The sequence below is a fragment of the Lissotriton vulgaris genome, chromosome 1_1, assembly GCF_964263255.1.
Source record: "Lissotriton vulgaris chromosome 1_1, aLisVul1.2, whole genome shotgun sequence".
Lineage (NCBI taxonomy): Eukaryota > Metazoa > Chordata > Amphibia > Caudata > Salamandridae > Lissotriton > Lissotriton vulgaris.
The window spans coordinates 882,724,702-882,749,744 of NC_141685.1; the positions used below are offsets into that span (position 1 = coordinate 882,724,702).

General features: G+C 47.6%; 1 protein-coding gene across 2 annotated transcripts in view; it reads left to right on the top strand.

Annotated features, from left to right (window-relative positions):
- MYH9 (myosin heavy chain 9) overlaps nucleotides 1-25,043 on the top strand; it is a 250,168-nt gene that overhangs the window by 87,037 nt on the left and 138,088 nt on the right. For both annotated transcript variants that reach the window (XM_086958556.1, XM_086958561.1), the window contains exons 4-5: nucleotides 18,956-18,983; nucleotides 23,076-23,169. In XM_086958556.1, the coding sequence (XP_086814682.1) occupies nucleotides 18,956-18,983; nucleotides 23,076-23,169 (122 nt within the window). The remainder of the gene's footprint in view (nucleotides 1-18,955; nucleotides 18,984-23,075; nucleotides 23,170-25,043) is intronic.

The following is a 25,043-nucleotide window of genomic DNA, read 5'->3' on the forward strand; positions in this document are numbered from 1 at the left end:
TGCTGGCAACGATCCGCCCAGGTGGAGTGCCACTTCTGAGTGTCCTTCCAGATTCCATGGCGCAGAGTTGTACACTGGGCCTACGGGCATCAGACTTCTCAAACGTACTGTTGGCAGCACAGTATCCCATTGTGCTATTACTGTCTGCAATCTGCCTTGGAAGAGTTAAGAGCCTGAATCCTGGTGTACTGTCCAGTGCATGAAGTTTACCTGTGCACTCAACCGTCCCAGCCCCAAACTAGTTGGACAGGTGCGGTGAGTCTTAAGATGAGCTTGTGATGGAGGTGAAAAAGTAAAAACCAGGTGATTGTCAGACTATAGCGAGCATAGCCAGTATAGCCTGTTGAGCCATAGCGCAGATAGACTACAAATCTGTGCGCGGGGGATTCCTGTCACCAGACAGGCCTTTTTCACTCTGTGCATTGGTTATTTTACTTCTGCTGCCAGGTGAACATTCAAACACCTTGTTGTCATGCATTGTTCCCCGGGAGCGCAAAGGCGTGTTTGCCCGCTTTGTGCCTCCCAGGCACAATTACAGAAGGGACCTCCATGCTACACAGAATACTGATCGCGCTGGCACACTTGTGCCCGTACTATCATAAGTGGGTGTTTGCATGGGGTTTTGGCACCATGCAAATGAGGAAATACCTTTGCGCCCATGCCTGATTATGGAGAGGCACACATGCCTTTAGAAGCCATGTCAGCCATAGTACAACTGCCACAGGGGGTAGTGCTGAAACACAAGTCCACAATACCCACGAAGCCATTGCCATTTCACAGGTTCCAAGGGATTTACCTGCTCTTGATCGGAGTAGGGGGCACAAGACCATCCCAACTATGCCACCCTTTAATTACCAGAGGCCTTGACAGACCTTGTCTGGTGCCTGCTGTGACTCCCCACCTTAAAAATGAGGATAAAAAAATCCACTGCGCCTTGATTTCAACACTCGTTTTCTCAGACAACAGCACCTCTACCCCCTGCTTAGTCACCAGCAATCACTTGAGGAGGGAGGCTGAAGTATGGGGGCTGTCACAATTCCATAAAAAATAGTGACCAGGAGTAATCGAGGTCCAGCACGCACACACTACTATAACCAGATCAACGAAAGATTCTGTTCCTGACATTACAATGGTAATAGCGAACATAATTCATTTATCAATCAGTGACTGTGTACATCATACTGAGGATTATCCCAATACACTGCTCAGACAATACTATTTGCAATATAAGATATACCCTTGAAAGGAAACGTTACATTCACAGAAGAGAGTGTACGTAAAGGCAGCTATAACAGGAGTGATATCCTAACAAGCACCCGTAAGGGGGTTAAGGGTTATCCCCAATAGTATCAAGCTTTTGGTGTTTGCCATGACTGGAGTTTATGGGGCCCACTGTACTGGCCAGTAAAGGAAATCTGCTGAGGCAAGCAGGTGTGCACCAGGTTTTTGCATTTTGAACGTAGTCTGATTTGTTTGTAACTTGTAGTTTATGAAAGTAGTCCTCCAAGTAGTTCACTCACAATGTAACTGTCACAATTCCCATTTTTTGTTAACATGATACGACATGCCTTTCTGTGCTTATGCAGAGTTCTGGACCAGGTTTTCTGTTTAGGCAGTATATTGTGAGCTGATCGGGTGGGGGTGCATGAGTATTTACTGCACACCTCTGGGGTATGGAGGGTAGCTGGGCTCCGTTGTGGGTGAGGGGCTGTCTCTGCCGGTTGTATGGAGGGTAGCTGGGCTCCGTTGTGGGTGAGGGGCTGCCTCTGCCGGCTGTAGGTAGCGAGGTATGGAGGGTAGCTGGTCTCCGTTGTGTGAGGGGCTGCCTCGGCCGGTTGTAGGTAGCGAGGTATGGAGGGTAGCTGGGCTCCGTTGTTGGTGAGGGGCTGCCTCGGCCGGTTGTAGGTAGCGAGGTAGAGGGTAGCTGGGCCTCATTGTGGGTGAGGGGCTTCCTCGGCTGGGTGTAGATATCGAGGTATGGAGGGTAGCTAGGCTCTGTTGTGGGTGAGGGGCTGCCTCGGCCGGTTGTAGGTAGCGAGGTATGGAGGGTAGCTGGGCTCCGTTGTGGGTGGGAGGCTGCCTCTGGGTTGTAGGTAGCGGGTAGCTGGGCTTCGTTGAGGATGAGGGGCTGTCACTGCCGGTTGTAGGTAGCGAGGTATGAAGGGTAGCAGGGCCTCATTGTTGGTGAGGGGCTGCCTCGGCCGGTTGTAGGTAGCAAGGTATGGAGGGTAGCTGGGCTCCATTGTGGGTGAGAGGCTGCCCCTGTCGGTTGTAGGTAGCGAGGGATGGAGGGTAGCTGGGCTCCATTGTTGGTGAGGGGCTGCCTCTGTCGGTTGTAGGTAGCGAGGTAGAGGGTAGCTGGGCTCCGTTGTGGGTGGGAGGCTGCCTCTGGGTTGTAGGTAGCGGGTAGCTGGGCTTCGTTGAGGATGAGGGGCTGTCACTGCCGGTTGTAGGTAGCGAGGTATGAAGGGTAGCAGGGCCTCATTGTTGGTGAGGGGCTGCCTCGGCCGGTTGTAGGTAGCAAGGTATGGAGGGTAGCTGGGCTCCATTGTGGGTGAGAGGCTGCCCCTGTCGGTTGTAGGTAGCGAGGGATGGAGGGTAGCTGGGCTCCATTGTTGGTGAGGGGCTGCCTCTGTCGGTTGTAGGTAGCGAGGTAGAGGGTAGCTGGGCTCCGTTGTGGGTGAGGGGCTGCCTCGGCCGGCTGTAGGTAGAGGGTAGCTGGGCTCCGTTGTGGGTGAGGGGCTGCCTCGGCCGGCTGTAGGTAGAGGGTAGCTGGGCTCCGTTGTGGGTGAGGGGCTGCCTCGGCCGGTTGTAGGTAGCGAGGTAGAGGGTAGGTGGGCCTCATTGTGGGTGAGGGGCTGTCTCTGCCGGTTGTAGGTAGCGAGGTATGGAGGGTAGCTGGGCTCCGTTGTGGATGAGGTGCTGCCTCTGCCGGTTGTAGGTAGCGAGGTAGAGGGTAGCTAGGCCTGTGTTGTGGGTGAGGTGCTGCCTCGGCCGGCTGTAGGTAGAGGGTAGCTGGGCTCCGTTGTGGGTGAGGTGCTGCCTCTGCCGGTTGTAGGTAGCGAGGTAGAGGGTAGCTGGGCCTCGTTGTGGGTGGGGGGCTGCCTCGGCCGGCTGTAGGTAGCGAGGTATGGAGGGTAGCAGGCCTCCATTGTGGGTGAGGGGCTGCCTCGGCCGGCTATAGGTAGAGGGTGGCTGGGCTCCGTTGTCCCTACGGGGGTGAGGGCTAGTTCGGGGTTCTCCAGTAGGGGTCCCTCGTAGAACAAGGGTGACGTAGAGAGGCCGGCGCTGAGTCACCTCCGTCTAGCCTGCAGCTCTGCCTGCATCGAGCCGGCCTCTGCAGCTCTCCCCTGGTTGGCTCGCTTCTGTTGGTCTTGGCTGTCCGCCTGAGTTGGCTTCCCTCTACGTCACCCTTGCACCTTGCAGTGAGTCACTTCCCGGCAGCCAGGTCGGCAGCGCATTCGCCGCTGCAGCTTTGTGCCCTTTTATGGAGGCTATAGCGCGGCATCCCCGCCGGCAATGCGCTCCTCGGCAGCCGCCCAGGGATGCAGGAAGTGGTGGCGCGCGCTGCTTTCGCAGAGGTGGACTGAGGGCGCGAGGAGCACACGCGCAGCACATGTGGCGCAGTTTAGTGTCCCGAGCCCAGGAGCCGCTCTATATTCCCCAGACTGTGTGCAGAGTAGGGCGGGGTCTGTCATGGCATCCGTTGCTGCACCTTGGCGTGTGTACCAGCCAGCTATGGGCGCACCCACGTTTCTTTCAGCTCTGTCCCAGCTCCTTTGCGTGTCCAGCGTGGGTTGTTTATGGCTTTGATTACACCCGGAATTCGTGGTGCTCTTTCCCGTTCCCCTGCCTTCTTAGCGCTCTAAGGTTCCGTTCGCTGCTGGTTGCCCCTCTGTCCTGAAATTCGTTTTCTGTGTGAAAGAATCGTTTTGTGGTGGAATTGCTCTCGCGTGGCAGAGCACTCGAGTTTCACAGGTTAATCTGAAAGTAGCTTGTCCAGGTTTTTGCTTTGCATTCTGGGACGTGTAGTCCTGTTCATGCTGCTAAGCAATCTAGGCAAACTGTCTCTGAATTCAAAGTAAATAACCTGGCCTGTATACGCCATCAATGAATCTTGGGCTTGTATGGGCGCCACCCCAGCCTTCCTGGAGTTCGGACCTTGCTCGCTGAGCGCATCCTGCCCCCTCAAGCTCTGGCCCTTGCCCCCTGTGTGTGAAGGCCCATTAGTTTCGGTTCAATCCATTAGGTTTGGGTGTGTCCCCAGTCCTCCGATGGGTTGGGGTTGCCTCAGTCCTCAATTTTCCCCCTGTGAAAGCGAGTGCCCATCGTAACGTAACGGCAGCGGAACGTTAGTGTTGAAATCATTTAAAAGGTGTGATCAAGAATCCACAGCTCGGAATCATATGCAACAGCTGAATTGCATCACGTAGTCACCCAACGCACAATATCAAGGAGATATGCCTAACGCAATATCTAGTGGCAGTGAGGGTCAGCTGGAGCTAATGTGAGCAGACCGTGACTTTGGCTTAAAGCAGGTCAAATATTCCACGGATGCTGTGCAAATCATACCCGACTGCAATCATTAGTAATGTAATCACACCTGAGGTGATCTCAGTCTAGCCGTGATGCAGGAGCTTCTGTAAACTGGTCTTGGCTGACAGAAGATTGGCTCTGGAAGAGAGATCCGCACGCCTATACCGACAAATCTAGCTGTGGTGACTTCAGTGTAAAGAGGGCACACCTCATTAGCACACATGCAGTAAACGTAACTAATTGATTTCTGTTCACCTAACCCGATCATTGATGCTGAATAAAAGATATTCTGGAGTCTGCAAGCACGTGACAGGTTTGCGCAACCATGACTGACTTGCATATATAAACATGCTAGAAGTACAAAAAGTGCTTACTATTGTAGTAATTAGTTGGAGGGTATTTTTTTTTGTCTTGCAAACTAGCACCCTACAGTCTGGCGTCATGGAATCCCATAATCTTTTAGAACATCAGATTATTGTGGTCTTGTAATCTGAGGCGGACGATAAAAGTGTTTGTCTGTTTTACGAACAGCTTCCATTTGACAGCCACGCTCTTGACATATAGTGCTGTTGCCTGTCTTGTCATAGAGGGATCTTGTTCTTCAAAAGACCTGAAGTGAGTGATGGTTGAGCTCTTCCTGTAGAGCGCTTAATACCTAAAATGGGATTCATCGTCCCTGGGAAGTGCCTCTTTTGAGGGTTTTTAGCCTAAAAAGTAGATTAAGGCAGGGAAGTGGACACGTTTGTGGCGTGATCTGTTAGCTCTACTGTAGGGCCGTACTGTAGTATTTTAAATCCCCAGATACCCAGAAATCCTCAATTATAGGTTGGCGATAACTGTAAATCTCACCAGAATATTCTTTCCAAATCTCTCAAGTCCAAGCAATAACTAAAAATATCTTTTAATTGCAGCAAATGTGACTAGACAAATACAGAATTTAAAGACAGACTGGCTTCCCGTGGCCGAACAGGTCAAATTCAAATCCTTAGTGATGGCCCATGCTCTTCATGGCTTCGGCCCTGCCTTCTTGCAAAAACGCTTCTCCTTCTATGCTCCATCAAGACATTTGCTCTCTATGTCCCAATGCCTCTCCCAGGTCCCTCGCTTCAAGTGCCAGAGGCTAGGAGGCAGCTCTCTTGCTTGGAAAGCTGCTGTTGCTTGGAACGCCCTTCCCTTCTAAATACTCAGGACCCAGTGGTTTTCAAGAAAAACCTAAACACACATTTGTTTAATGTCACAATTCACCCCTCATTGCTTCGCGCTGGGACACTTGAGTATCTTTGCGCACTACAAATAAAAGTAACGCCTGGCTATGCCTTCTAAAATTGCGGCTTATTTTTCTGAATATGTAGATTGGTTTGTACAAACTCATCTCACTTAGCATTCTGGGAAATAAAAGTAAAATTAATTATTCGAGTCTTGCTGGGTACAGGCAGTATGCAAGGAAAGGCTGTAGGACTTCGTTTTTTGTATCAAGAAAATGCAAATAACTGTAAATGAACTGTGCGCATTCAGTAGTGAAAGTAAAAATAAAGCATTTTGTACTTTAGAAGTGTGGACAAAACCGATTTTAATAGGATTAAAAGAAATCCAGACACTTGGGATGCACAAAAGGGAAATATTCACTGAAACCCAATTCTCACACTTATGTGCAATATTGTTTTATTGGTAAAACTGCAAATTTAGTTGCCATTTAAATTTAAAATGTGCAGTCTGTAAATGATTGCGTTACCACATGATTTAGTTGCATTAAATATCCTCTGCATCCAGTCTGTTAAAGGAAGGTGGGTTGCAAAAGTTGGTTTTGTTTTTCTAAAAATTGAGCCCTAGTTAATGTTTAAAGAGCACTGGTGTAGAGCAGTTCTAAACCTTTTCACTGTGGACCCCCACTGAATCATTATTCGAAGCAGAGAACCTCCTGCCTAAGCAGTTTGTGGAATATTTAGCTTAAATGACAAGCCCATTTTAGAGTTATCAAATGTGACATTTTGCTTTATTTGTCTATTAATTTTAATTTCATTTTAATTTTGTAAAATATTTGCACCCCCTCCAAAGAGACCTCGCTGACGCATAAAGGTCTGACTGAGCATTATTTTAAAATTTCCTTCATGAAGGCCAGCAGCAGGATACACGTTCAACATGTCGTAGGGAGAAGCCAGATGTATCAATGTAAACCAAGTTCTTGCTTGACCATGAAAGGCTATAGGAACGGTCACTGAAGCCTGGGCTTTAGAGCAGAAAAATCCTTGCAAAAGTGTACTTTTCCAGAGTAAAATGCAACTGCCCTGTGGCTTGCTAAAATATTAGGTGCCCTTTCTGGCCTTTATTAATGCCATGTTCCCGAGTGTTTTTCGCTCTAAGGTGGGAGTGGCTAGAGTCTTGATGAATGACTTCTATAAAACCTGCACATAGCGTAATTTTTATTGATCACTTTTTATATAGCCCAAACTTGACCTAAGAGGCTATCGGAGCGCTTTACATTTAGGATTATTGCGTTAACGTTTACAGCCGATACAAGAGCATAGTAAGATACAGTACACAAACAATGTTTCAAGAATTCGTGGGAGGGGAGGAAGGAGTAATAGCGGGGGAGACTAGAAGGAACTGTGCCCAATGTCAGTCTGGGTAGGTAGTAGTCAAGGGGGAAACCAAGGCCAATCCCCTCAGCTGTCTAGCAGCTCCACCGGTCATCCGCCATGTTGCTCAGGTCTCAGCGTTCAGGAAAAACAATTTTTAGTTCATTTGATTTGCGAAGGTTATATAGCGCTGTCTAGACCTGGAGGTATCGGAGCGCTATAACAAGAACATTGCGTTACCAGTTACATCAGTTACAATAGCATAGTAAGGTACAGTAAGTAAACTAGGTTGAGAGAATTTGTAGGAAAGGGGAAGGAGCCATAACGGGGAGACTAAGAACTGTGTCTGATGTCTGGCTGGGTAGGTGATGGTCGAGGCGGGAAACAAAGGCCAATCTCCTCAGTTGTCTAGCAACAACTCCACTGGGCAACAGCCATGTTTCTCAGGTCTCAACGTTTGGTAAAAAACGATTTGAATAGATAAATAGGCTACAGGGTAAGTCCCACTGGGGGTGACATTGTGGGGAGCAGCAAGGCCTCCAGTTGGAAAGGGGAGCACAGGAGCATGTGCAGGTTGGCGGGCAAACTCCAGTATGACTCCCACCATATGCTCCTCTTTCCGGACTATACGAGACTGGTACAACAGCACCTGCAGTCATTCTCGCAGACTGGCTTTAGCCGCTGTGAACTCAAGCCCCAGTATGCATTGTTCCCAGCCCGGCTGCGAGTCATACATAAGTCGCGTACGCTCTTTTTCGACACTCCCAAAGAGGTTTTAGTCTGGACGGATGAATGACGGACGCTCTAGACGCATACCCCACCACGTTTTGAAACAGTCGTCCTCTGGCAAGGCCTTGCAGCGCTTGCTAAGGGTAAACTGAACAGACGATCCTGCTCGAGGCGTCCCTCCCTTGGTGCCTCTAGCTCCCGGGGTGACTGGCTTAATTGACTTATCACCGGCACATGATGGAGAATGAGGTCTGTGGAACATGTCATTGTGCAGACCGGACACGTTGGTGAACTCCATCTCATTTTCCCTAGCTTGTATCTAGATCTTGTATATGTTGGTGATATTGAGGCGATTAGTGTTGTAATCTGATCACTACGAGCCTTGAACCTTTTCAAGGGCATGACATTTGTATAGAGCCCTAGACAATCGTCGTAAACTGCAGAGTTTTTATCCTGGCAGCCTTATTAGGTGATCTCATGGTTTTAGGAGGCCCTACTGGTTGTCACTCAGCACAGATATTTGTTACTGTGCCATCAATTGCTTCAGAGGCAGACTAGTGAAATGTTTGTAGATATGTCTGTATCTTCATGATAACGTCGGGTATAACATTCTAGGAAATGGGGACCTCTCTGGATTTGTGGTCCATATGGCTAGTTTTTCAACTGAGTGTGGTGATAATCTGTCCAGTCTGCTGGTGGTTCTTGTGCTTTGGTGTGATGGCTCCTAATTCTTGTTACCTTTCTGGTGGCACTTAGCAGGTAATCCATAGCAGCTCTTTGTATGAGCCACCACTTTCACTTCAAACCCGAAATTTAGCAGTAGATTTAATGGTTTGCAATGCAGGACTTGCTCCCCAGGCATCGCTACCGGCCCACAGCTTTTGTTTGGCAGCTTTAATATCGGATTACATGGCTGGCTGTACTGCTTTACCCCTCCACCCCTGCCCTCCTCGTTCCAGCTGTTTAGAAGCCAGCTCTGCAGCTTAGGACTTGTTTCACCCCCAGGTAGAACATTCCGCCTGTCTGAGTTTTCAGTTTGGAATCTGAAGCCAGCCTACACTCCTTATATGGTACCAATGAGGTTGTGCTTGCTTCAGGTGATAGTGGTGTGAGAATGGTGGAGTCGTGCTTCCTGTGATTTCCTGGTTTAAGGCTGGTGTGGTCTTGTGGCCTGGTATAGTTGGTGGTCTGGTATTTGAACATGACGCTGCTGACTTGTGTCCCAGCTTCACTGCAGAATCCTTTTGTGGTACTTGTTGCTCTGGTTTCTCCACCAGCTGGTCCGATTAGCACAAGCATGCTGCCCTTGCTGCGGATTGGCCAGCACACTTGCCCTACAGTGAGGTCAGGTGGGCATGCAGGCCTGGGTGAAAAGCTTGTTCGTAGTCTACTTTTGGGTTTGTTCACCAACAACCCATATACTCAACATCTATATGAGAGTTCATGAAGTTTTCTGTCTTGTTACGGCACGTCGTCCCTTAAATAGTCCAGCTTGATACCCCTCCATGTGGGAAGAGGTGAATGCTGGTGATTCCTGAAGGACTTAAAGTTCACATGTACTTATTGGGTGAGACTTCTCAGCTACTGTGGAAGGCTCTCCAATAACTTATGCGGTCCCTCCAATCCGCCCAAATATAGCAAAATGGAACTTTTTAAAGACTCTGCCTTGTAGCAAGTTACTGTCGGCAGCATTTTTTCTTCCCTTCTCTACCCACTCCTTAATAGATTCAGTTTCCAAATGTGAAAAAGTATACATCGCAATTTTCCCTCAAACGGCCAACCCGTTTCGTCCATAGCATTGGACTATTTCAGGGCAAAGATGTATTCTAATGTAGTTTCATCAGGTAAAGGTCCTGCATATGACCGCTTCCATTATATGGAATTCAGGTCGGTATGGATCAATATATCACTGACCCCAATAACAGATGAAGTGGCATATGATAGTGTCTACATATTTATATAATATGTAATCTCTAAGCCTCTAACTGGGAACATGTTGAAAGTCAAAAATAGGGGTCTATCCACCCCTCTGTAGCACTTGAATAAGTGCCGTAGACCAGTAGGCGTCTGACACACCCTGTGCGCCAGACCTAGGCTGTTTCTGCTGTAAAATTGGTGACATGCTTTTTTTTTTTTTTTACAAGAATAAAAAATTGCATATATTTTGGATTCTTATTTTTAAATGTATTTGTCGCTATTGTGGTGCACCTTTACTGTTTATAATTGAAATTTCTTTCTGGGGCTCCGTCTTTTCAGCTGGTGCTGATATTGTGTGCACACATAGATCACATTTCTCTTACTAAGTGTTTAGGGACATGGGATAGGTGCGGCGAGCTGTGGTCCGCTGCCATATCAGTTTGCAAGGGTTACTGCTGGCGGTCATGGGCTCAGCCTGCTGTATTGGCAAGTGTACTGCAGCACCGGTTTTCTGACTTCATAGTGCGTGACAGTGGATTTGAAGATCTATTTTCAAGAAGCCCCTGGTTTGCCTTTCTCCTGACCGAACTGAACCAGTTGAGGGGTGTTGTATGTTCTGTGACGTGTAGGGGCCCTCTGTGTGATCTCCCTTGTGGTGTAGGCACTGGCTTTTCTAAAATGTTGTCGCCCACTGTACGAGAGGGATCCTATGAAGCGTGCTGCTGCCACTGAACCTTGATGTCCTGGCTCTTTGAAGTTGGGAGGCAGCCATGACACGCCTGACAAAGGCAGATGACACACCATCTCTGGACCATAGCAAACACCTGTCCCTTTGTCTTTTTCCATGTAGCTGCTCCCCAACGCTGCAGGCACTCTACCTGCTGTTCAGTAACGGGGCGGTCTCTTCGGCAGGTTCATGGGTTTTGTTCCCTGACAAAGATGGGGCGCTGTAGGTTTTTACTTTACTTGGTTTGTATTTATATTATATTTATTTATTAAAAGTTTTATATAGCGCGAACAAGATCCTTACAGATATCAGAGCGCTTCACAATGACATGGTAGGGGCAGTAGGAATGAACAGGGGTAATGGGAGCAGTGTAGTAGTCACTAACATGAAAGGATAATAATAACATACATAAAACATATCAATATACAGTCAGGTAACATCTCAATATACAGTCAGGTAAACAGGTAGTATAAGACGGCACAAGTCATTGATCCCACTACAGAGGTGTTCAGGTACACTTTGGGTGTGTGGAAAGCTTATACCAGTGTTTTAGTATAGAGAGAGCACTGAGTGGGGGCACCCGGGAGGGTGAATCAGTGACCCAACGTGTATCATATATTGTAAGAAAGTAGCGTAGTAGTGTCTCCATCAAGTAGAGGTATAGTGCCAAAGGACAAGGTGAGTATTGACACAAGGCAATGCAGAGTCTCTGATCCAGCACCTATAAGGTTCAGGAGATCTTGGCCAGAAGGATGGTTTTCAACTCTTTCTTGAAGAGTGCAGTGGAGGAGATACACCTGGTTTCAGGAGGGAGCGCATTCCAGATCCTGGGTGCCATTCCTGAGAAGGAGCGCTTATAAGTTTTCTCTTTACGGAATCTACAGGGTTTCAGGAGTAGATTTTTTGAGCTTCTATTGGATCTCGAACCTCCTGATATAGACAACTTTTGAGCGAGGTAGTTGGGTGCATTGTGGTGCACGGCCGCGTGTGTCATAACTGCAATTTTTAGTTGTATTCTGGCTTCAAAAGGCAGCCATTTTAGGGACTTTAAGTCTGGGGAAATATGCCAATGTTTTCTTGAGCCAGTAATGAGTCTTGCGGCAGCGTTCAGGGAGGCTCTTAAGGGTGCTGTTGTGGATAGCGGGAGTCCGCTGAGGGCCACAATTCCGTAGTCTATTCGAGGGATGACTAACGCTTGTACAGCAGTTTGGAAGTCTTCAGTAGGGAGGAAGGGTTTAATTTTCCTCAGTGTTGATTTGGAAATTAGCTGCTTTTGTGGCTTTGCTGACGTGCTGCTGCATGTTGAGCTTGGCGTCTAGTGTGATGCCTAGGGATTTCGCTGAGTCCACGATGGTGGGTTGGACATTGAGTGCTGTTAGGTTGTTGAGCCATGTTTGGGTGGTGGAAATTTTCGCCGGGGGTGAGATGAGAAGGAACTCAGTTTTCAGAGCATTTAGTTTGAGGTGATTATCGGCTAGCCAAGATTGAGTGTTAATAAGCGTGGAATTCAGATGTTTGATATCTTCCGGAGATTGAAGCTTTAGGTACAGTTGTGTGTCGTCGGCGTACATATGGAATTGGACATTAGAAGCTTGGAGCAAGGTGGCGAGCGGTTCCATGACGAGGTTGAACAATGTGGGGGAGAGGGAGGATCCTTGTGGAACACCTAGATCGGCAGGCACAGGTGAAGATAGCACATTGTCGATCTTGAACTTCTGAGACCGGTTGTGAAGGAAGGACGAAAACCATTTGAGAACCGTTCCCGATAGACCCATTCTAGTGCTTAGCAGCTCCAGCAAGTTCTCATGTTTGACCGTGTCAAAAGCTGACTAGAGGTCAAGAAGGATGAGGAGGCAGGACTCATTGCGATCAAGAATTTGGAGGGCGTCATCAATTATGTGTGTCATAGCTGTTTCCTTGCTATGTTTCGCTCGGAAGCCTGATTGATTAGAGTTGAGGAGGTCAAATTGGTCAATGTGTCTTGTTAGTTGGAGTTGGACACATTTCTCCAGCAGTTTGGCCAGGGTGGGGATATTGGTGATGGGCCGGTAATTGTTTAGGTCAGACGGATCAGCTGTAGGTTTCTTGAGTATAGGCGTGACTTGCCCCACCTTGGAGTCTGGAATGAGGCCTTGTTGCAGGGAGCAGTTGATGATTTTGGTCCAGAGGGAGGAGCAAGGGGATGAAGTCTTTTACAGCATTAGCAGGTAGAGGGTCTGTGAGGTGATTAGAGGGCTTCAAGGTGCAGAGCAGTTTGTGTATTGTTTCTTCCGAGTAGGTATCAAAGTATAGCCAGGATGCCATGTTTTTAGGTTGAGTGTTAGCCATTCTTGTGTGGTTGGGGAATCGGCTTACATCCATGATGAGGTCATTTCTTATGTTGTCAGTCTTTAGCTTAAAGAAAGCAGAGAAGTCTTCACAGTGTGGGGTGTCGCTTGTTGTGCTATTTGTAAGGGTTGTGCCTTTGTTTGGGTCTTGATTAGTTCGAACAGTTTTCTTGGCCTGTTTTTTGCTTGGTCCAACTGGCGGCTGAAGAAGTCCAACTTTGTGCGCTTTATTTTCCTGAAGTAGGCATTTCTCTTGTTTTTAAGCCTTTTGAGGTGTAGTGCTGAGGGATCCGCTCTCCAGGTGCACTCTGCCATTCGCATCGAACGCCTGTCGTCATTGAGTCTGTCGTCATACCTGGGGTTAGAAGTTTTGGTGGAGACTCTCTTCAGTTGCAGTGGAGCGACTTCATTGACTAATGTATTCATAGATTCAAGGTAGTGGTCAGTCAGTGATTGAACATCCGAGGCACCTGAAGGGGGAAGGAGGAGATTGCAAATGTGGGGAGGCAGAGTAGAGGGGTTGAGATTCTTCATGTCCCTTTTCCATGTTTTGGATGTGATTGATTGAGCCGGGTTAGGTTTAACTTTTTCATTGATAAAGGTGATAATGTGGTGGTCTGACCAGTCGCAGGGTAGAATAGTCTCCAGTTGTGTAGAATTCTCTTTGGCAATGATGAGATCAAGTATCGAGCCTTTGTCGTGTGTTGGTCTATCGCATATTTGGGTGAGGTCAAGCGCATTAAGGAAAGTTTTGAGACTATTCACCACTGTGTCTTTCTGATCGTTCCAGTGGAGATTGAAGTCGCCCAGGTAGACTTGGGTGGTCTGCTGACCGGCATTGGAAGTGATCATGTCCATGAGTTGTGTGAATATGAGATTGTCACCAGGCGGGTGATAGATGAGATGTAAAGCACAAACTTGTTTGCCCTCGCTGGTGATGTCGAGGCAGAGGAGTTCACAGGAGGAGAGGGAGAGGGAGGGGGAGGTGACTTTAGTAACGGAGAGGTTGCTTCTAAAAATGCATGCAATTCCCCCGCCCGTCTTGTCCGAGGACCTGTCTAGCCTAATGATGTGATAGTTGGGGGGGGCTAGTATGTCCATAATCGGGGTAGAGGCTTCAGTGAGCCAAGTTTCTGTTAGGAAGGCTAGGTCCAGATCCCTAGCTGAGACGAGATCAGCGATGTCGGAGGAGTGTCTCTGGGCTGATCTGCAGTTGAGTAGGATGCATTTGAGTTTGGGAGAGAGAAGGGTGGCCGAGCTTTCTAGAGTGAGGGGAACTTTTCTGAGGTTGTTAGGGACGGAACCTCTGTGTGTTGGGAGCCTCAAAGGGTTTGTAAGAATTGTGGGTATGGGGATGTGTGTGCTAGGTATGTGTTTTACCGGACCTGGGCCATAAGTGCGTAGGAGAGAGCATAGGTCGCGGTCCGACAATGGGTTGAGGACACGGCGGGGGGAGTTGTTGCGAACGGGGATAGTCGGCCAGCGCGGATGTCGTTGGAGGCGAGGGTATGTAGGGCGGGAGCGTCCTTTGTAGGGTAGAGGGATGATGGGAGGTAGACTGGGCTGTGATGAGAGAAGGTCTTTGATTGCGTGGACATCTTTTTTGATTTGTAGAATATCCTCTTAGACTTGTTGGAGGGTGGGTAAAGTCAGGTCAGGGGGTGCATTGGGGATGGCGTAGGTGGTGAGAGCCATTGGTGAATGGTTGTGTAGTGAGCTGGAAAGCGGGCAGGGAATCGAAGGGGGGGGTATACTGGCGTTGTTGGAATGTTCTGCGGTGCAAATGGGTGGGATGGCATTCAAAGAGTGGGCGTCTTTGTGGGTGGGGGGTGTGGGTGAAGTGGGCGGTGAAGGCGGTGGGTGGGAGGCATAGGTAGTGCCGTCAGTGGGAGACGGTGCCGGTGAGTGGAAGAGTGAGTGAAGGCTGAAGACAGTGGGGGAGACTGGGGGGTAGTGAGGGCTGAGAATAGGAGGTGGGAGAGAGGGGGATGCTAAGGTAGGGGAGGTGGTATGTTCTGTGTGTGTTGTTGGGAGGGTGTGAGTGTCGTGGGGAGGGAGCTGGGGGGGGGAAAGGTGTCCGACCTGGGGGGTATGGGAGGGGGCGGTGGATAGACTCAGTGGTGATATCAGATGGTGGCGTGGTGTGGGTGAGAGTTGTTCTGTTAGGTGTGAGTGTCGTGGGTGAGAGTGGGGAGGGAGCTGAGGAGGGAGAGGCGTCTGTCGTGGGGGGGATGGGAGGGGGGGTGGATAAACTCCGAGCGGTGGTGTGTTCAGGTGGCGTGTTGCGGGTGGGGGTTATGTCAGGGAGGAGAGGGATAGGGGGGATGTGAGTGGGGGTAAAAGGGATCCTGTTAGAGGGGCGGTTAGTATAAGAGGTGGCGACATTTGTGTCTGTCCTTGGGGAATGTAGGGCGTTGACAGCAAGTGGGCCATTTACTGGGGTACTGGGGGTGTCTGTCATTGGGGAGTGTGGGGTGTTAACAGCAGGTGGGCCATTTACTGGGGTGCTGGGGGTAGAGGTGTTGTAGGTGGGGGCTGCAACGTCAGGGGTGTTAGTGCTGGTGGAGATCTGGGTGGGGGTCCGCAGATTGGAGAGGTGCTCTTTGAACTTGGGGAACAGGTTGTCTAGTAGTTCCAGATTCTTGTCCGTGGATTGAATTAGGACAATCCCGTTGTTATAGATAGTAATGGTAGTCCTGCCAGGGAAGAGGTGGGAGGGTGTGATAGAGAGAGTTAGGCCATGAGTTGATTTCCTGGTGGAGGAGACGGTGAGTAGGGTTAGGAACGTTTTTTTCCATTGGGCTCCGTGAGGTGTGGAAGATGATATCGGTATTCAGGGCTCCATTGCCCGGTGAGAAGTAGGTGTCGGCAAAGGGTGTTTCAGGGTGCTACCTCATGAAGTTATGTTTAAACCGTTTAGAGGCTTTTTTGGTGAGGGTGGAAGGGTAGTTAATTCTAAAAGTGTGCTTGCCGTTGCGCTCCATTTTAGAGAATGTAATGTTGGGTGAAGGAGCTAGGGCGTCATAGGTGACACTAGTGATCATCCAAAAGAGATATGAGGTAGCGTCCAAAAGAGATATGAGGTAGTATGTATCTAAATCTAAATCACTATCTAAATACAAAAATCACAATCAGACTCAGCAGTCGTTGTAAACATGGTCAGAATCAAAATCTAAATACAATAATCACAATCGGACTCAGCAGTCGTTGTAAACATGGTCAGAATCAAAATCTAAATACAATAATCAGACTCGAAATACAACGAAAACGGGATGTAGGAAGTGGTAATTGGTGCAGTCCAGGGAGAGGAGTGGAATGGGTTCACCTTACCGCAGGGGATGGAGACAGAAATATGTGAGGGGAGATCGACGTAGAATAAGCATAAAAATACTAATAGTAATAATACAGGTATGAGGTAGCATAGTACTAGTAATAAAAGTATGAGGTAGCAGTCGGTGCAGTACTGAGAGGAAGAAGGGTACAGCTTATAACAGTGGATAGTCTAGAGGTGTAATATTGCATGAAGGAAATAAGCCCACACTTTAACGGAGAGTCAGAGTGTTTTTTCTTGAACTGCCATTATATACTGCATCATTGTGACGCTTCATTGGAAACTTACTTCAAGTTAAATATATGAACCTATTTCATGATTGTCGTGAGGTATCTGACCGCCTGCTTGTACCTGCTGCAACGTAACTAGAGCATTTGTCCCTGGTGACTGCATGGGTTTGCTCTCATAGCTATGAGGTCTAGTGTCCCAAAGAACCCACCAAGTTTGAGTTCTGCTGATATCTTGAATAGTTCTTCAGAGCTATGGAGGAAGAGAACTGGGAAAGGTGAAACCCACATCGAGTCCTACAATGGGTTAGGAAATTCAAGTATTGGTCCTCTCAAACACCGGGTTCTAGGCAGCAATATATACACGTCCTTGGTCTAGAATGTTCAACTTATCGAGGCCGTTTAGTGTGCGGTCAGAGTTAACAACTTCCAGGTGTGTAATTTAATGTTGCGTAATAAATCTAGAGACCTTTCGACCATTTCTAAGGATGATCTTGATGACAGATTTCCGTTCTTTAGTGAGGTGGATAGTTTACGTTAAAGGATGGGTTACATATGAATTTCCTCATCCAATTGTAGTTATTTCACCTCCAAATTAAGTCCAGCCCAGGCCTCTGCCATATAAAATCGCTTTTATCCTATTTAAAACGAGGTATCTAGCAGGCCATGACTCATTTCTCCTCTTTGAAACCAGACTGTCATGCTGGCCAGTTATGGCAAACGTCTTGGTCAAAATGGCCTCAGTTAAGGTTTAATGCAAGACTTTGTGTTGAAGCTTGGGCACAGTCCGTCTTTCCATACCACTACATACAAGGCCTGTTCTGGGGCTATTGCTTGTTACTGGGTAGTGTCTTTAGTGGGTTCTATTAACGACTCGGGCCAGAGAGCCCTCAATTCTGATATGTTTAAAATGGCAGCAAGTGTAGAGCAAGTTATTCTCTTTTGTGGGCACTTTGACAGGGTAGTGAAGTCCAACAGCCTAGCCTTGCTGCAGGTTGTTGTGCGCAGGGGGGGCGGCGGGGGTTGTCAAACTTTTGGATGTAGAATTTAAATCTTAACGGGTGCAGTACCTTCTAGGTAAATTGACTTCACTGTTTTTCGATTTAACGTTTAGCACGTTAAGGTACTAGAATCTTCTGGGCCTAAGATACAATCCCAAACGCATATATCTACAGGCTAAATTTTGTATGGTATTGAAAGCCTTGCTGTCTTGTAATGAGGTATATGCTGCCAGGAACACTGTCAAGGCTCGTTTGATCTTGTGACCACTTTGGAGGGGCTGGACTTGGAATACAATTTATCAGAAGTGATCGGTTTATGTTCCTTTTAAGGTTCAGCTGCTTTATTTGCAAAACTGTAGACCGTCTATGGGGCAAAGCGATGTCCCTAAGGACCTGGGTAAAAATGTACTAAACTCTCTCGGGGAAGCTAATAGCCTATGCTTCCTAGGCTATTGTAATGAGATGGTCTAGAACGAAATCCTGTCAAAGAACAGCTGGTTAATAGATAACTATCCTTTATTTGCGCATGGAGTATACATATTCATTGATATCATCTTAAAAGTACAGAAAACCGTACAAACCGTAGTTGAATGGCAGTGTTGGTGAAAGATCGTCTCGTTCATATGTAAAACTGGGTAACTCAGTGGATTGGTTGCTCTACAACTGACCTCTCAGCAAAACATTTGTAAAAAAATCAGAACAAAAAATGAATGCGAAAAGTGGTCCCATCGAAATTGCCCTATTGAGCATTCAGTGGTTGGGGGTAGTGTTCTGGTTCATTTAACGGCTGGCCCAGCATGTCTCTAGTGGCTAAAGTGTTTTTTTGGAAGCAAGATTAATCAGTGGCCAGGTTCTATTGTACTTGCTAGTTGCTACAAAATGTTAATTTTGGGGGTTGTACGATGGGCATGTTCTGGACCAACCGTCTCAACCCATATGGATTTTGGACTTCAATTTTTTGGTTTAGATTCAACCAAGACCCTTTAATTGCCCTTACCTCTAGATTGGTAAGGGTTACAAAGGTGCAGGAGTGCGGTGAATGATTAGACTAACTTGTCTTCCAAACTTCCTGTTCGAATGTAGCCCTGAACCACTCAATCTGTTGATGTATTGCAGCTGTAAATATCAAACTTCAGTAATCTAAAATAGCTGCTGAAGTTATCTCCTCGGTCAATTTTAGAGTTTTGTCCAAAGCTTCCTGCTGTATCCCACACCCGCTTTAATAATTCCTTCTCCTGCAGTATTCCAAAGAGTCAACACTAACTTAGTGCTGTGAAGTGTCTGACTAATGCTGTTCAAAACAATGAATATTGACATATGAATGTCCTAGAATAGAAGATGGTCACCCTAATGCCTATGACAAATGTTGAAAGGATGTTTTGTGTTCAAAGCATGTTGAATATTGGTGCCGGATAAGGGCAGAACTTTCAGTGCCTTCATGTGAAGTTGCTCGTCTGAACTGCTTCTGTATCATGGCTCCTTGTGGTATCTGCACTGCCTATCGGGGAGGGAAAATATGCAATTGAGGAGTGACTTTGGAAACTGCTGGTTCTCTCTGCTTCACCACTTTCTCTTCTCTTTCAGACCGTGAAGACCAGTCCATCCTCTGCACGTGAGTAACACTCCTTTTCATTTGTAATCCTAGTAATGAGCAGTCATAGCTGTGGCACGTTTTATTATGCTGCTGTGTTGAGATATTCCAGTGGTAGGCCCAGTCAGCTACAGCAGCTGCCATGTCGTCGTTTTTTTTTTGTCAAGCTTCTCCTCTTCGCTAATATTCTCTCCTTCTTTGTGCTCGGTTCCAGTTTGTGTTCTTCCTCTGCCATGCCTGAGCACACCCACTACTCTTTGCTTCTTCCTTCCCAAAGCACCGCATCAAAATGCATTCTTTCTCTGCCACCCCAGATATCCTGTGTTACTGATGGTTTCTCTACCTCGTCTTAGACCCTGCTTTTCACCTCTGCCTGACCGTATCCCCTTACTACTCTGCTTCTCCCGGTTTCTTACTCCTTTTGTGTACTGCTAATGAGGTTTAAAAAAAATAATTTTAATCTTTGAGGCAGCACTGTGCTACTGCCTCTCCTCAGATATTTGCATTGGTCAATTCCATTGCATGTTTTGTAGACCAACAGGAGGATGACTGAACATCGTTCTTTCAGCTCAAAAACAGACGTGTAGGACATTATTTTAGGGGTAGTTCTCTTGCAGAGATGTACCACTGCGACATCTAAAATGATTGCAACTGTTTGGTCCTTCCAGAGGAGAGCAGATTAGATCTCTTGCAGAGATGTACCACTGCGACATCTAAAATGATTGCAACTGTTTGGTCCTTCCAGAGGAGAGCAGATTAGACCGGATCATCTACCCCTCTTTGGGATTGCACACGTCCGTGTAGTAGGGTCTCGCTATGAATGAAAATGCCTTTGGATTTAGTGCACTGTCACAAATGATCGATTTTGTGGGTGGCTAGGGTTCAGACTGACCTCCCATTTCCAAGTGCACCCTTCTCGATCCATACAGGACAGCAATACTCCTTCCCCTTGGAAGAGTCCTCAGCCAACAGAACCTGCCTTTAATTCAAGCTGTAATTGGGCATTATATGAGGTGTATTTGAAGAACGTGGTATCTTTTACTTTAAAAACCTGTGCCCAGAAGACCTTTCCTCCTGAAGCTAACTTTCCTAGCTCTTGCTATTGGTTACCGGGTTCTGATGTGGTCATCAGTGAGCCTCCAATCCTAAATTTCCAGGGCATACACCATAACGACCCACGTGTCTATTCGAACACTAGGTCTGGGATAGGTCAGCCAGTCCGCTTCTCTCCATTCTGAACTTTTTATGTGAAAGTAACGGAATTGGTCAGTTTGAGTAAAATGTATTTAGTAAGTTGACTTAATTAGCAATTCAAATGCTTCTCGTAGAGCATATGGAAACAGACTAGTGGCCTTATCTATATTAATGTAATTTAGTCTGGGAACAACCTAGTCTGTTAAGATCTGGGTTATGGTGTTTTAATTAGTCCACGTTGCGCCTGATTTAGGTTTAGACTTTCGGGCAAGGTTAGGCAAAGAGTCCAGGACAATGTTTAAGTTAGTTTAGTTAAGACATGTGGTCAAAGGTTAGTGAGTAGTTCAGGTAGGGTAGATTTCCAGCGATTTCCAAAATATTTCAGACTGATAAGACCAATTCGTATATTGCAGAAGACGATGGAAATGTACTTTTTCAAAAAGTATAGGTTTTTGCACAAATGCATACTGACCAAAGTACAAAAAAAGTCACTTAAAGACTGTTCCAATGTAAGTACTTGACCGAAATTGGAGTACAGTGAAATTTACTCTTGACTTTGATGTGGTTGATGTTGAATGTACCCCTTACCTGATTGTAGCAAGGAATCATATCTGCCATTGATTAGTGACTTGTACATCACCAATAGATCCCATGCAGTGGCTTGAAGTCATTTGACGCTAGATCACCATGAACCTATGGTCCTCCACACTTGCATATGTTAACAAGTTTCAGTGATTCTTGGACTCTGAGGATCTGACACTTTGGCCTGTGGGAAGTCTTAGGAAAGCCTAATCGCGCAGATGATCAAGCCTAGAAACCTCACACTTATTCCATACGCACGTCAGAAACCCACAATACCCTTTATCTCTGCAACCTTCCATATGAAGGTCTGGCATTAAAACCACTGTCACATAAGCAGTGGGAGCAGAGTGGAACGTAAGTAAACAGGTTTTTTAAAAAAAACCTTGTAAGGCTTTTCTGTTGAAGAATCTGATCCATATTTGATTCTTGTGGATTGATACATTTTTGTTCTGCCTTGAACACAGCACCTATTTGGCTTGCCTGAGATTTAAGCCAGATCATGTGACCTTGCAGAGAGGATGGTAAGTTGGTACTGTGTGAAGTGCTGTCTCAAATGACCAGGCTGTCTGATCATCTCATCAATGATGAGATTATTTCCAAAACTAGGTGTACACAGGATATTGTCTAGTCTGGCTTCAGCAGTATGTGAAGCCTATCCTTGGGTAAACCACTTTTTCGTTACAAAATGCTGCCACTTGTGTTCACCGAGCTGCTGGCCCTCGAGGAAGCATTTCTGCAGTTGCAAAGGCATGCCAAAACAACATTGCCGGACTGATTTTGGCAAGACCCTTGTTTGCATCCTAGTCTGTTTAGTATGCAGCTTTGTGATCTAAATCTGCTTTCCTGATCATTACCTCTGCACCAAACATGTGAGCTGAAGGTCCTGTATTCTCGCCACAATGTAACGGGGCGTTTTCATTGGGGCAGCGTGGTGCTCTGGACACTACTTTTGCCTGAGTATTTTCCCGATGTTTGCATGCTCTTGCATCTCCTCAACCCTGGAGGTTCTGCATAACCATCTGGTGTCTTGATAATTTAATTACTTTACGCACCTCGGTGCCAAAGTAAACAACTGATGGGCCTTCAATTCCACCATAAGTGCATCCCTTATAGAACCAACACTCTTCTGGAATGATTAGTGCTTGTGTGCACCATTCTCCACTTTAGAGCCAGCTTCAATAGCATTTTGCTGACCAATTCCCATCTGATAGCACTGTGGGAGCACCCTGGGCATTCTGCTAGCACTGTGCTCTTGAGAGCTCCCAGGTAGTATATTTCTGCTAGTAGTTCTTGCTAAGTGGTTTAACTTAGGTTTTTAGTTGTACAATGCTGACTTCGTTCTTTGTTTCTTGTTGCTGCTAGGGATACCAGCTAGGGAGCTAAAGCCGGGACAGGAATATACTATTTTTCACTACTGTTACGCTGACTCAATGCTTTCCCTTATTCCCATCAACCTCCCAACTATCACTCTGCATGGGTCACAGGCAGGCATTCTACCCAAAGGTGCCTGCAGAAGGGAGTGTGGGTTTCAGTGCTCTGAGGCAAGTTACGGTCTCGTTTGAGGTAGGTAAGGTAACAAATGAGCTGGGAAAATTGGAAGGTAAGTCTATTAGGACTAAGTTACAAGAAATTAGCTCATTCTTTCAGACCTAGTTTGTTTGGAGGCACGCACTAGAGTACATTCAAGAGCCTCATAGGCAGCATTATAACAGGGAATTTGTTGAAGACCTGTTTGTCTGATTTTCAAACTATTCAAGAGTGAACTATTTCATTGACAAAGCAATGTGTGTCATACAAATCGGTCCGTGTCCATGTCCAGAACTAACTTTGTTCGTGTGTGTGAAAGACCCAGCCTTGAGGAGAAGGTTTCTTGCTTGTAGCAATGGCTGTGCAGTATAATCTATGAAATTGAAACGGCCACAACTTTTTGGGCGGGTTGGGGGCACATAGAGGCTTATGCACTCTGGTTGGGTATGAAACCTATAGTGCCAAGTTAGTCAACTGGTCTTTTTATAGATCCCTTGATGACTAAAGGATACTCCTAAAATGGCTTACTTTACTGGAAGCAGTGCTCCCTCGCGTTTTTTAGACTTCACACCATGTAGCAGATTTACAGGCACATTACTTTGTGTCCAGATGGGATATTTCTTGTACGTGATCTTTGACGTATATTGTGCTTTATTAGGCTCATGTTGTGCAGCAACAACCAGCCATAGTGTTGAACAATCTAAAAAATAATCAGCTACTTCCATGGATGGATTAAAGTCCAGTCTGTGGGTTGGCGATGTCTTTTTGTAGCCTGCACCGTTGTCTGAAATAGCGTGCTTTTCTTTACAGCGGGGAATCTGGAGCAGGTAAAACAGAGAATACCAAGAAGGTGATCCAGTACCTCGCCTATGTCGCCTCTTCGCACAAGAGCAAGAAAGACCAGGTGAGTTTAAACCGGGCTCTGGCTGCAGGGGTTCTACTGTAGAGGAAGGTGGACTCTTGTTCCTAGTCCGGACAGGCTGTGACACATCTTAAGAAATGAAGGCCGTCTCCCCTGCAGCCTCAGACTTATTTCTCTTGAAGCAGCTCTGTTGGCGTCGCACCTGATCTCTGAATATTTGGGTTTGTTTAAACGGCAGTATATAATTCTGTGGCAGGTTTGCAGTGCATCGGAGGTCTGCAAAATGTGCCATAATCCTGCCACTCTTGAATTAAAGTACTTGTGCCCAACCAATGATCAATCATGACAATTATTTGACATTGGAGGGCTACTGTACATGAACTACCCGGTTTGTGATTCTTTTAGGGTCTGGCAAGTTTTTGTTGTACTCTTTTACAGCTACTCTTAGTAATCATGGGATTTGTAGCAATGTGTCTTCTAACAATTACTCCAAATTGACCTCCTAGATTCTTGAATTATGGAATGGAAACCGGTGCCTACTGCCTTCAGCTCATGCTGGCCGTGGGAGCTGCACTCTGTCCACTGGGGTGAGGGAGGGAGTACTGTTCTTTGGGAGGTAGTGGGTGTAGGGGAGTGTTAGACGGGACCTGGAGGGTCGGCCGAGGACAAGGGGAGAGGTCTCCAGGGAGAGCCGTCTCCAGCGATCGTACAGACGAGTAACTTCCCCCCCCACAGATGTACACCACACAAAGATAAGGTTTAACGTTCTTTATAAGCAATCTTTAAGTACGGTAGAATGGTACAAGGAGGTCCGCACTCAGGGGTCCCCTCGATTCTAGTCTCTTGGATGGGAAAGGGGGTAGCGGGACAGTCTTGTTACCAATCTGGTAGATGCGATGATAAGATGGGTAGCTCACAATCCTCGAGCTCGGCGTTCTAGGAGGACGGGCCGCGGCAGCAGGTCCCGAGATGATCGTAGGTAGCGACGGTCTGCGGCAGCGCCAGCAGGTCCCGATGAAGGTGGTAGTTACAACGGTCTGCGGCAGCCCCAGCAGGTCCCGACGAGGTGGAAGGATGCAGAAGGTTGCGGCAGCGCCAGCAGGCAGGACGATAGTTCACAAGGCAGGGCTGCGGCAGCGCTAGCAGTCCGTCAAGGATGAGTTCTTCACGGTGTCTCTCGACTCCAGGATACAACTGCCTTCCTGCTCTGGAGCTGCCCCAGTTATAGGTCTGGCGCCCTTTGATGTCCGGACCCTCTCACTTGGAGGTTGGGAGGTCCGGGATGAGGGAGTCCAGACACCCAGCAGGGGGGTGGAGCCAGCGCCCGGGGAGGCTGGGGGCGATCGGCACCTGGCGGGGGAGAGCCATCGACACTTCTTTCTCCCATTGACCTGCCAAGTGGTCCGTTCACCTCCTGGGTGGATGGTGGTGCCGGGATGTCGGGGCCTGGCCAGGCCCAGGGTTGGGGTCGAGCTGAGGCCACGCGGCCTCGTGGTGCAGTGTCCAAGATGGCGGCCGGGCCGGGCAATGGAACCGACAGTGGTCCGGCCCAATGATACAGAGATGTCCGGGGGCAGGAGTCCCGTAGGGGACTGGGTGCGGGTTGCTTCTGTGGGAAACACCTGGAGGGCCGGTGTCCGGGCCCTGTCATGCGGGGAGGGAGCGAGCCCTTCATGTGGCCTGTCCAACAGGGAGACATAGAGGGAATCCATACCTAGATTACATCGCCTTTTATCCCTTCATAACCTATTGAGTTTGAGCTTGCTGCAGTTTATGTAAGCTTGTTACCCACACAGATGTCCAATTGCACGCCTGCTGCTCAGTAGGTTTGAAGTCTGGTACTTTGAACATTTTCCTGTCCACTCTTCCATTCAGGGAGAAGCGGGGACTGCCTGACCTTCATGTTCTGTTCCCAC